Consider the following 13,324-nt stretch of genomic DNA (forward strand, 5'->3'; position numbering starts at 1 on the left):
GTTTTTTGTTGAATGGTCTTTTTGGTTCACCCAGCCTTTTTCTAAGGAGCTGCTTTACTGGTGAACTTTGAAATTATTTGTATCTATGATGTACAAAGACTAATTTATACACAGTTTCTCTCCTATACTGTGTCTGAATGAGCTGTAATGAACACCATCATTCACCCACTACCAAGGAAAATGTTCAATACCACTGGGAAGATCTTGAAAAAGGTATTTTTCCCAAATTAGAAGTCAGATTTAAGATTAAATTTATAGCTTTTATAAAGTTTTACAAAAAAAAATATTGCATTACAGAGAGTGAAGGTGAAATATATTTTAGAACCTATTATCACACAGGGTACAAAAAGCCAGTATAATACCTATCATCTGAACAATTTATTTATTGTAAAAGAAGAGCTTTGTGGAAAAGTTACAAATGTACTTTATCAAAAGTCACTGCCTGCATTTTAAAACTGGCCACATCAAAATAAACATTTTAAAAATTATTGTAAAAGCAAAAAAAGTTAAAGTTGTCCACAGTCGCCTGCAGCCTCTTTCTCATTCACTGGCCACACTGCTCTGTTTCAGTGTGCAGCTTTCACCACCTCTACTCTTCAGGCCTAAAACCCATTTGATTTTGCTGCGCTCCCACAGATGTCATTCATTCTTTGCTCAGATTGGTTCTCCAAGCTCTGGGTGCTGCTCAGTTTAGCTACAGTTCCCCTGCTGCTTCATGCAACCAGTAACTCGCCTGGTTGTGTGTCCATAATCCATTGCCAAACTAGTTTAAGCTGAGCATAGTTGTCTAAGCTAACCAAACACTTAGTGCTGCCTGTAGCTAATTGTGCGATTTGGAAGAAAAAAAACATCAAGAGAGAGCAAAGTGGCAGCTAGTAAACTTCCACAATGATAGCCCTAGTATTTGGCTTTGATGCGGACGGCTGCAGTTCGTCCCACTCCCACTGTAGAGTAGAACAGAATAGAGTAGGCGTCCATGTGAAGCTCAGCCTGTTGTGGAAGCGAGGCCTGGTTAGCAAGCAAGCGTTTCTGGTTAACTATGCTCAGACCATTTCCCCTGCGGAGGAGTTTTTCTCACACGTCCGTGCTTGGATACGTTGGGCATTACTCTGTGAAAAGTGCTACCTAGTTAGTTGGCCTTTCTATTTTGGAGCCTTTATTGTTTCTGTTATATCTTCCCCTCTTCTTAGCAGAGATAAGGCATGCCCTTAAAGGTGCTCAAATTGTGCTGAACATGACATCTAATTAAATATCTCTTTTAAGCTCCAAGATTTTTCTAAAGGCATCCAAATAGATGCTTAGACTCTATTAAAAGTTGGATGGCTGACAATTTTTCCCAACCTAAATCTTCATTTGTGTCCCTGAAAGATACCTGAGATAACACTAGGTCCCCCTTGCCTCTTTACTTTTACCAGGAACCTTGCTTAACTGCTGACTTGGCTTTGAGTTTTTATGTTTATGTCAAATATCTGGTTCAAGCTTGCTTTTTTAATTTAAAAATTATTAGAAGTTAATGTCTTGATGCATGCTCCATCCAGGTAAAGAAATCCCAAAAGGTCTGAACACGTCTGGACGTCCAGGTGACCCATTTAATCCAGATAATTCCACATAATTTATTATTAAGATGACATTTATTATATTGGAATTGTTAAAAAAAATACTAGTACTATATACTATATATACTAGTACACTTGTTTAAAAATTCAAGTACTTTTTAAAAAGTTGGGATGGTGTAAAATTATTCATTTGTTTTACCTGAGAGAAGCAGAAAATGCTAATACAGATTAGGTGTAAGGAAGACAATGAAAACACAAAATAAATGCCTGCTGTGCTGCGATTTAAAGGGAAGAACCCTTTGCTACAATGACTTGTTGTTTTTTGGTGTCTTTGTTGTAGACTTTCCTGGGATTCAGGGCAGAGTTATGTATTCCTGATGAGCTGTAGCCCTCACTGGACAACAGGTTCTCTCTGCTTCCGTCAGAATCTGAATGATGCTGTTTGAGTGAAAAGAGGAAAGATATCTTCAGCTTTCCACAAAGGGCACACATTTTGACAGAATGTATTTTATGTCCTTACGTTTTTGCGAAAGATTCGGCGCAGCAGGCTGCGTTTGGGGCTCTCTGGGGCCTGGGACCAGTCGAGATCTGGAGATGCAGATCCCTTAGGGCCAAAAACATTCAGTTCTTCAAAACATCCCGTTTCTATTAGCTACATGGAAGACAGAGAAGGAAGGTGAGGTTTGAAGCTCTTGTCTGGATTAACCCTGGTAATGTAACCTAGAACTTGCCTCATTTTGCCAAATTATGGAATTGCTTCCTGTGTTGAACTGGGAGTAGAAGAAGCTGTCAGTCTGGTCAAAATGGACTCCTTTCACTGTAGAAAATTCTTCTATGTCCTGTACATCAGTGCAGTACACCTGACTGGGCTAAAAATAAAAGACCACATGCAGTGAGTACAAATTTAAATGGCTTTAAGATTGTTAAAATGAACACTTCTACATTTGATCAGTTTTTATTTAAGTACTTTACATACTCTTTAAAAACCAAAGTCACTTGACAAGATATTTCTTACATCGAAAACACTACATCCAGCTAAATGGAATCCAATTTAAATACATAAATGTAATCCTGTATGTATGTATGTATGTATGTATGTATGTATGTATGTATACATATTCAAAATTCAAATTTATACACACACATATACATACACATCTAGATATCTGTCTCTATCAATCTATAGATATAGATATCTCATTTGGGTACTTACATCAGGTTTAAATGGAGGGTCAACGCGTCCTGCCTCCAGCATCCGAAAGTTGATCTCTTGGAAGAAAGGATGAAATTTTACATCTTTTCCCCCAGACGTCTGGGAGCCCAGCCTCTTTGTGGGGTCCTTGGTCAGCAGCTACAATAGTGGAAAGAAAGGTGTTCTCATTGCTTGAAGGATGTAATACAGCCTCTTCCGAAATTGGGGTTAGGATTTAGGCTGAAAAGCACATGTATGCGTAGTAAATCTCTAAGGTGTAAGCAGCAACCCTGAACCTATTCTATTAGAATATGACTTGGCTTTTGGAAATTGTTGTACTGTCTTAACAATCTGACATACATCAGGGGATAAAGGTATGATGTGGATGAAAGAACATCTTCTGTGCATGCTGAAATAAAAATAGTTTCATTTTGAAGAACTCACTGAGGAGCAGATGTCTTTTGTCTCCTTGCTGAACTGGTTGCCATATTCTTCATGTTCATTCTGAATCCTTCTCTCCATTTCTGAGGATTTAGGCTGTTCTCCTTTGGCCCTGAAAGGGGGCCGACCTGCAGTCATTTCATAAATCAGACACCCGAGGCCCCACCAGTCCACACTCATTCCATAACGCTCATAGCCGATCACCTCAGGAGCTGAAATGGGAATGCAAATGAATAATCTTTTTATGCTTTGCTGCTGTTACTTATTGCCAAGGCAATATTCTTGTGTACTCTGTAAGTCTATATTTCCATGTCGTGAAAATTATTAAAAACCAAACCCTGACTAGTCTCGTAGTTCCTGCTCCTGAAAAACAACCCCAGAGAATGATGCTGCCACCACCATGCTTCCCTGTAGCAATTGCATTCGTCAGGGGATCATTGCTGCCTAGTTTCCTCCAAACATGACACTTTAAGGATTTCAATCATTGTTTCATCAGACCAGAGTTTTATTTCTCATTGTCTGAAAGTACTTCATGTTCCTTTTTGCAAAACTCCAGGAAGGCTGTCATGTGCCTTTTAATGACAATTGGCTTCCAACTGGCCACTCTACCATACAGACCTGACTGGTAGAGTTCTGCAGAAATGATTATCCTTTTGGGAGGTTCTCCTCTTTCCACAGTGCAATGCTGGAGCTCTGCCAGAGTGAACATTGGCTTCTTGGTCAGTTCACTGACTAAGACCCTTCTACCCCGATTTAGATCAGATTGGCTGGAGTGCTTCCACAGTTCTTCCTTTTACGTATGATGGAGACTGTTGTGCTCATTGGGAACTTAAATACTGCTGAAATCTTTCTGTACCTTTCACCAGATCTGTGCCTTAATAAAATCCTGTCTCTGAGGTCTACAGACAATTCCTTGGACATCATGGCTTCATGTCCCAGTAACTTTACCACAGGTGGAGTCCAATCAAGTCATAGAAACATCTGACCAGTGCACCAGGATTCAACTCACTTTGGAGTCTTATGGCAAAGTCTGTGGGTAGTTAAGTTACAGTTTTGTTTTGTTTTTTTAATAAAATTGCTAAAAAAAAAAAAAATTCAAGCTAATTTTTTTCACTTTGTCAATATGTGGTATTGTGTGTAGAGGTGAAACAAATGAATTTAATCAGTTTTGGAAATAGGCTGTAACATAACAAATGTGGAACAAGTGAACCACTGTGAACATTTTCTGAAAGCACTGTAGACATAAAGTCATAATAGGTTCTTTTTTCCCATCCAGTTGACAGCATCAGGTAATTTGAAAGTTTTAAACTATTACAATACAAGAATTCAGAGATTCTACATTGGAGACACCAAACAGCCATCCTATCAATGCATGGCACAACATAGCAGGACAAGACCAGCTAAAGATCTGAGCCTAAAGGTTAAAGGTCAATCTTTTGAGGATGCCAATTTTCATATTCTGAACTGAGAAGACAGATTGTTTGAAAGAGGAGTAAAAGATGCCATCTATTTTCACTGTGAATGACCATCACTGAATAGAGGGGGTGGCTTGTGACACCAACTGTCAGTCACATACAATGCAATTTTAAGATCTATTCCCAGGTGCCTCAGGTTTCTGTTAACCTCAGGTTAATAGGGTGAGCCAAGGTATCACATTAGTTTCTCTCAAAACCTCTGCTGGTCATGATCCATGCCTTTTTCTCACCTTGGCTCATGTGACACAATTAATAGTGGGTCAACAACCCTTTTAGTGACAAGCCCCACAAGGATTTAGATACCTGGGACTCATTTGGTTTTAGAACTGAAGACATTTTCTGGATGAGAGGTGAAACATCTTCAAGAAACTTAAAGAATTCCAATTCCTTTCTTTCAAAGTTCCTTAGAAAATAGCAAAATCACCATTTGCTTTGCTTTGATTTTATTGACAGTTGTTTGATTTTTTGTTTCTGTTGTTTTTCTGATGTGTTAAAACAAACAATCAGGTCTACAAATCACCAACTCCCAGCACAATGCAAACTGCATCAATTAAATTTCAATTAGTGACTTTGTGATGGATAAACTTACATAGATAAACTCTATGTAAGTACTTAAGCAGTCCATCCATCTGTGTGCAGGCCAGTAAGCACCACTGAGAGGTATGGATAAAAGTCATACAATCATAAAAATAAATTGCTTTGTTTTCCAACACACTCATATAATCTAGTGATTTATGTGGGTCTGTAGAAGTTCCATACATACCCATATAGCCCAGTGTGCCCACCCTGCCTCGTACTAGACTCCCCTCAGACATCTTCACAGCCAAACCCAGGTCAGAGATGCGGATGTGTCCTTAATGGAACAAAAAAAGTAAGATTAACTGAATTGGCATGGTTGTTGTGATTATTTTTCTCACATACTTTCACTTTTGCCCTGTCAAGTTAGGGTTCACTTTTCTCCAGCTGACACAATGGGAAACTACAACTGTTGCTTTTATTCCAAGAATGAAGGAACAGGTGTGGAAGTTTCTATAAATAGATAACAGGTTTTTTTACTTCCTCAAACTACTTTTCTTTTTCTTTTTTTTTTTTACCCCTGTCAAAATACAATCAACACAGATTTTTCTTGAGAGCAGGTGGATGCTTCTGATAGGCTGCATGACCAAATATGTGGCATTTCAAACAGTCAGATTATTTTCAGAGTTAAAAATAGCAAGAAAGTAACTGCCAGCTTTTGCTATGTGTGGATGTTGGAATGCTATCTGCTTGGATGTTACTGTAATACATTTGAGGCTATTTATTGTACATGAATGATTAAAAAAACACTGTTTTGTAGTTGCGCATACCATTGTCATCCAAGAGAATGTTCTCTGGCTTCAAATCTCTAGAAGAAACACAGCATTTAAAAACTTCTTCCCGACTAGTAGAGATGTGATTTAATGCATGTAGAAATACACTTACCTGTATAATATTGACTTCTGGTGGAGGTGAATTAAACCACAGCAGACTTCTGCAGCGTAGAAACGTACCCTGTCTTTGGTCAGACCAGGTGACCCCATGCGATGTATGTGAAACCCTAGGTCACCGCCGTTCATCATGGTCAAAACCATACAGAGATTGTGCTTGGTCTCATAAGCATATGCCAGATTCACCTGAACAATAAAAAAATAAAACAAAAATAAGAAAACAAAACTCACTAAGGCATCAGCAATACTATAAATTCAGCTTTTACAAAATACTTGAAACAATTCAGTATAATTCAGTGCAGAACACCACTCGCTATGAAAGAAAGCCAATCATAAGGATTAAACATTATCCTTAACCTCCTAGGACCTGGCATCCACATATGTGGACATCACATTTTGGGTTATTTAGACCAAAATACTCAATTTTGCTCTATATCCACTTATGAGGACATTATACTGCTACTGTGCTATCAAAATGTTAAATGAATATCCTCATATGTGGCTCTCATTTTTCTTAGAAACAAAAATCAGGTAAAAAAAAAAAAATCTGGTAATTCTTTGTTTTTACATTAATTGGGTCCCAATCAGCCCAAATATCAAAGAGAAATTAAAAATGCATGTCATGGAAGAGTTCCGGTCTTAGGAGGTTAAAAGAAACTGCAAATACACATTTTAGAAAAATGGAGTTGTGCTCACTGATTATAAAAACTGGACATCATTCTTAAGAAAAATAAGACTATTTGATCACGAAATTCATCTGAATCAGTAGATCAGTATAAACAGAATTCTGTCTGACCGAGGTTGCTTTTGAACTTGTTCTCTCCCTGATTATTTTATACTCAGCTATATTGCTGAGACGAGGTATAGTGGCACCAAGAAAGTCCTTGGTTTGAATCCAGTCCGAGGCCTTTCTGTGTATAGTTTGCATGTTCTCTCTTCATCTGCATGAGTTCTCTTAGAGTTCTCAGACTTCCTTCCACAGCTCAAAGATGATGATGAGTCTGAATAGTTGTCTGCCTCAATGTTAGCCCTGTTAGTCCAGCCTCTCATCCTGTGATGGATGCGATAGGCTACAGCCTCGATGTAGTGGATAAAAGCAGAAGAGGATGGATGGATGGAAGAAAATTGATGGATGGATGTGTGTCAGAACATGTATAAAACCTGTTGAATGATGTGATGAGTCTCTAATTAAGCATATATAAATAGTAGATCGACTGGTTCTTATTAAGTACTTTTCTGCCTAACTTGAGCACTCAAGGATAGGTGAGTATGCAGACAGGAGCAACCAACCTTCCAGTTAATGATTGACCTGCTCTACCTCCTGAGTCACAGCCACTTCTTCTGTGTCTTTTATAAAACATAGAGAAGAGTTCATGTCCATTATCCCTATCCCAACTGTGATAAGGTGAAAGATGGGGTATACCCTATACAGGTTTCCTATCGGTGTCACAGGATGAACTTCTCTTCACTGTAAAAATACCTTGTATAAACATTCAGTAAAGATCATTTTTGTTAAATGATTTGTTCAAACATTTGGCAGCTGGAGTTTTTAACAAGTGTCAGTTATGATGGAATTATAAAGACTATTTTGAATTGCTTATTAATGTCTAGTTCGGTGTGAGCTTAAGCTTTATTAATCTCTGTCTCTCTTCCACAGCATGTCTTTTATCCCGTCTGGGGCGATCATGGCTCAAGAGTTGGGAGATCACCTTGTAATCGGAAGGTTGCCGGTTTGAGCCCCGGCTCCGACAGTCTCGATCGTTGTGTCCTTGGGCAAGACACCTGACCCTTTGCCCACCTACTGGTGGTGGTCAGAGGGCCCGGTGGCACCAGAGGGCCCGGTGGCGCCCGGTGGCCCGGCAGCCTCGCCTCTATCAGTGCACCCCAGGGTGGGTGTAGGGTTGATGGCACCCCAGGGTGGGTGCCATCAACACACTGTTGATGGCAAATCAACAGTGTGTGAATGTGTGTGTGAATGGGTGGGTGACTGGATGTGTAAAGCGCTTTGGGGTCCTTAGGGACTAGTAAAGCGCTATACAAATACAGGCCATTTACCATTTACCGTCTTCTCTCTCTCTCCCCAACCAGTCGTGGCAGACGGCCGCCCCTCCCTGTGCCTGCTGGAGGTTTCTTGCTGTTAAAAGCGAGTTTTTCCTTCCCAGTGTCGCCAAAGTGCTTGCTCATAGGGGGCCATATGATTGTTGGTTTTTTCTGTGTATCTATCATTGTAGGGTCTACCTTACAATATTAAAGTGCCTTGAGGCAACTGCTGTTGTGATTTGGTGCTGTATAAATAAAATAGAATAGAATAGAATAGAATAGAATAGAATTGAATTGAATTGAATTGAATTGAATTGAATTGAATTGAATTGAATTGAATTGAATTGTAGTCACAGTGTAACTCAATAACAGTGTATATGTTTATTTTAAAGAAGAAAGAAATATCAACCATTGTAACAGTGCAGGTCATGGATTTGCTTTTTAAGAATAACCCAACTTTGCTTACACAGATAACACTGGTTAACAAACATACTGATTTTAAAAAAAAATGAACAAGGCAATGTGAAAACCATCACAATGAACAAAAACTAGTTTGAAAATGTAAAAAAAATTGACAAATTAAAAAATGATGCAAATATTTGAAGAGCACAGCAGTCTCACCACAAAGCGACTGTCCAGTTCCTGTAGTATCTCTTTCTCATTGAGAGCCATGTCCTCTCTTTTCCTCTTCTTTACATGGGTTTTTTCCAGCTTTTTGCAGGCATACATCTTGCCTGTGGCTCTCACCTGACAGGCCCACACCTCAAGACAGAATAACAGGATTGTAAGACAATAACACCCTTGTGATAAATTTGTATCTAATGCTGTTGCCAGTATCAGAGCTGTTCAATTTGTCAAAAAAGAATAGGTTGCTGCAAAGTGAAAGTATACTAATATATGTAAGGGAACTAAAGAGTAACAGAGATGTAGAACTGTGTTGTGAAGGTCTAAGTCCATGAATTCCCCCAAGGGAATATGTATGTAAAATAAAAAATAAAAAAACTACCTTCATTTTGATACACCGTGGGTAAAGACATACCTCAAAAACATATACCATAAAGTGTCTGATATGCTAACACTGTGTCTTAGAGTAAATCCCAAAACATACATACCGCTCCAAACCCTCCTTTCCCCAGTAGTCTGTACTGTCGAAATGTTTGCTTCATGATAGGCTGCCTTGAAAGAGACAGACATGTTGTTTTCATTTGAAATATTTTTGTAAATAAATTTTTTAAGAAGAACTGTAAACAGCAGCTACTTGGCTAACCACTGATCCATGAAACAATTTGTCTCATACCTTTGTTGGGCATACACATTTACTGACCTCTCCAACTGTTTCCATTGTAGAAAGCGGGCAAAGAACATGCTGTCCTGGTACTGGGTGAAGGGCTCGTTGCTGAGGTATTTATGTAGGTCTCTAATCCACAAAAGAAAGATGAACTCCATCTGCTCCATTGGTCAACAGTTTTCAACAGCATGCGCCACACTTTAGAGAACTGATTCTGAAAAGCAGTTCTTCTATTGGCTACTGTGTATATCCCAGTAATTTAGCAAAATTAGAAAAATAGTCATCACATCAGGCCAGCAAAACTCCAGTTAAGCCAGTAGTTAAAATTATATACAGTCAGTATAGTGCAGTGTTATGGTTAGATGCATTCAGATGTGTTTGATTTGAGGAAGATTTGGGCATGGATGTCCCAGAAAATTCACACAAAAAATCTGACTGTGCAATACTCAAAGAAATTACAAAACACACAAAAAATACATCTCAGACTCTATAGGCCTCTGTTAGCATGCTAAATGTTAAAGATTTACAACAGTACAATTAGAAAAAGATCTAATAAGTGTTGCTTCCCAGGAGAAACTTGCTTCTCTCTAAGTAAAATATGGCATAGCTGAAGATAAATCTGAAACCCCTAAACCTTCTGGAACAATGTCCTTTGGACAGACAAAACCAAACTGGATACATTTGGCCACAATGTATAATGCCAGATTGGTGAAAATAACCTTCTTCACCAATGCAACCACAGGACCTGGGCACTTTGCAGTCATTGAGTCGACTATGAATTCCTGTGTATACCAAAGTATTCTAGACTGCATTGAGTTCCCTACAAACTTGTTTTAACATGACCATCTATAAGCAGACCAGAGAGATATAACTTACTCCCTGCAGCCATGAAAGACATCACCACAGGGATTGAGCTCCAGACTCTGTTTGCAGCTTCTTTCATGCATCAGTAGGATGGACACACACTCACTGGACTGAGGGAACATGATACACTTGGATAAAGTGATGTGTAGCATGATATAAGAATTCTTGTTTCAAACTTCAGAAGAGAAAATAATGAAAGAAAAATATCCACGGTTGTAAACTATCAACCATGTTTTCTACAAATGTTTTCACACCTGCTTCATGAGGAATCTCTGGATGATCCTGTTCCCAGACTCTTTCCTTTTGTCATCTGACTGAATGTCAAAGTTGTCCTAAAGAAGAAAATAGGTATTAAGATTTGCATATGTAGATGCAGAGTCTATATGTACAGGTTAGTTCTTCAAAGGGTTTAGACAGTAAAATCTAGTATCAGACAGAAGGTCTGATGTCAGTTTTTCTGAAGTAATTTGAGCTATTTACTGCAAAAAAGTGAGCAGACATACAGATGCTCACACATGAAGCAAATCACCAGTAAATTAAATGATTTAGTTCATTCACAATCTGTAAGTCGTGCAATAAACTTAAAAAGATCTTGTGTCAATGAATAATTTATTGTTTACAAAATGTTGTGTAAACTCGGGCGGTTAAAATGTTTTAGAGAAGCACACTTCTCATCTAATTTCTCAGGTTTAATATTGCCTTTGAGACTACCTACTGTAGCCTGGATGTGATTACTTGCCAGTTGAAGTAACGGTAAAAATATTAGGGTTTTTTTTGTTTGTTTGTTTGTTTTGAAACATTTGCCAGTGTTGCAGTGGTTAGCCACTTGATAAGGCAATCAGCTGCCGCTTAACGCTGGTGCTTTGAGTGTTTTGAGGGTCAGGCTCATTAGATACTACCTGTCCAGTAACACTTTGTTTCTGCACAGGATACAAGGTTATATGAGCTGTTGTATCTACAAGAGTCACCCTCTTGTGCACTGAAGTCCAAAATTTCTTTTTTACTCAATATGAATATACCAGAGTTAAATGTGGCTGATGTTTTTTTTCTTATCATTTAATAATGCCGCGTGTCTCATGCATCATTATCCATCAGTAATCAAGAAAGAAAGAAAAAAATAACAGATGGAAATTCCAACATGCTATAGATTATTTTGATGTTATATTATATGTGTTATGGTGTAATTCTTCAAGTATATTTTCAGTTCTCAGTTTTCTAATGTTCTTCATGTTAGTTTCACATTTGTTTTGCTCTTAATCTCTTATCTCTCGTTTAATATTTTTAAAAAGCGCACTGCACTGCAATGTCATTACTTAAAACACACAAGAGCAATGCAACTCTAGCTTCTGAAATAATTACTGATATTTAAGTGCCATTATTTTCAATATTTCTAAGGACTCAAATTCCAGTAAAAGAATTTTTCACAGTTTGTACCAAAGCATCTTGGAGGGAAATGTAGTTCTGGAGATCAGGCTGACTCTGACAGAAGAGCTGAAACAGTTTCTTGCCAATAGGCTGCTTCACACATAGACTATAGTAGTCTCGTTCTAATGGAGAAATATAAAATAAAATATATGGTGTGAAATCTCACAAAGAACCAGAACTTGTTCACACTATTGAAACACACTTGCAGATACACACCTATGTTCATGGCCAGGTCTTTGCACTGGCTAATGTGGGGAAAGCGAAGCATTTCTTTCCATTTCCAGCTCCTTCCTCCACCTACAGACAGTGGGGACACAGAAAAGGAGTTCTTTAGTGTTGTGAATATGCATACATGCCTATAACCAAAGTGCTGACATATTGAATAACTCAGACTGAGATGTCAATCAGCATGCCTAGTCCTTCAGGTTTCAGACAATAGCTTGTTCGACTACAGTGAGTGAACTATAAATAGCTCCAGGAACAAATTAAACAAAGCCTGTGGAACCACATTACTCTGCAACGTACTTTACACACTATCACTCATAGTTTGCGTCTCAATTTCCACACTCCAAATTTATTTCATGTCTCAAGTAACAGCAAATAAATTTATGTTGCCTTCAGAGAGAATTTCACTTTATTCAGAAATGCTAAAATTGATAAACTGATTTATCCTAAACTGAACTGGTGAGTAAAAAAAAACAGACTTAAAACTCATCATTGATCAGGTTTATCATACATCACTCTTCCACACTGTGACTGAAAAATCATTGTCCTGAGATAACCCATATAAGCACTACTTCTGATGGAGGTCATGTCCCAAATTGAGACATAAGTCAAAAATTGTTAGCATTTTAGCATGTCATCTTCTCACATAAACTTTCTGGATATAGAAAGTTCTTACCTTCTCTGGCTCTAACAAGAGCAGTATTTGCCGCGATGCTTTCTATGGTTTCCATGTAGCACTGTGCCTTTGCACTACAAGTTACCTTTAGTTAAGTACCGCACAGTATCCAGCCTTCATGCACAAAAGTAAAAATACAACTTCTCAGCAGGCCCAGTAAATGGCAACTATTATATTACAGGCTGCTGAAATAGCTAGTCGTGTTGTCTAACCTGCAGTACCTGTGAGTCACTAAAGAATGTGGGATACTTAATGTATGACAGTGCACTCCAAGCACAGGACACGCCCTAAGTAAGAGAGGAGGGACAAAACACAGGTGTAAAGAGCATACAAATAAATCAAAAACTGTAGAGAGGTGATGGATTTGCAACAAAAGCAAAGCAGACAGAAAGAAAGAGTTATTAGAAAAGAGTTTCTAAATATTGACCATTCTTGATCAACAGGTAATCAGAATTTAATTGGTTTTGGACTACTTTTCAGTTCTGAAGTTACTCCCATTTCATGTCCAAAACCCTATTTTGACCAAAGTTGAACTTATCAGCTAACACTTGCAAGCTTGGTTAACAAATCGCATACATAAACTGTATGAGCATGATGCAATAACATCATAAAACTAGAAACTGAAAGATTCACTTAACACACATCTATGAAGCTAATGTTCAGTCACTTGAAGACA

At 38.3% G+C, this 13,324-nt stretch overlaps 1 protein-coding gene across 2 annotated transcripts; it reads right to left on the reverse strand.

The window, feature by feature from the left end:
- Nucleotides 1-86: 86 nt before the first annotated feature.
- On the reverse strand, nt 87-12,879 carry grk5 (G protein-coupled receptor kinase 5). 2 transcript variants are annotated; one of them, XM_005947900.3, is made up of 16 exons: nt 12,649-12,879; nt 11,964-12,044; nt 11,757-11,869; nt 10,577-10,654; nt 10,335-10,432; nt 9,495-9,587; nt 9,283-9,346; nt 8,792-8,932; nt 6,126-6,316; nt 6,011-6,048; nt 5,428-5,517; nt 3,193-3,401; nt 2,770-2,907; nt 2,288-2,425; nt 2,077-2,208; nt 87-1,994 (listed from the first exon to the last, which is right to left on the reverse strand). In XM_005947900.3, the coding sequence occupies exons 1-16, from the start codon at nt 12,701-12,703 to the stop codon at nt 1,839-1,841; spliced, it is 1,815 nt and encodes a 604-aa protein (XP_005947962.1). In that variant the 5' UTR covers nt 12,704-12,879; the 3' UTR covers nt 87-1,838. The 2 variants fall into 2 exon arrangements, with proteins under 2 accessions (XP_005947962.1, XP_042070251.1); XM_042214317.1 differs by lacking the exon at nt 11,757-11,869 and having other exon boundaries at nt 12,649-12,667.
- Between the last annotated feature and the right edge of the window lie 445 nt (nt 12,880-13,324).

This window comes from Haplochromis burtoni, unplaced genomic scaffold, assembly GCF_018398535.1.
Source record: "Haplochromis burtoni strain Fernald_Lab_line unplaced genomic scaffold, NCSU_Asbu1 Contig_548, whole genome shotgun sequence".
NCBI classification, from domain to species: domain Eukaryota; kingdom Metazoa; phylum Chordata; class Actinopteri; order Cichliformes; family Cichlidae; genus Haplochromis; species Haplochromis burtoni.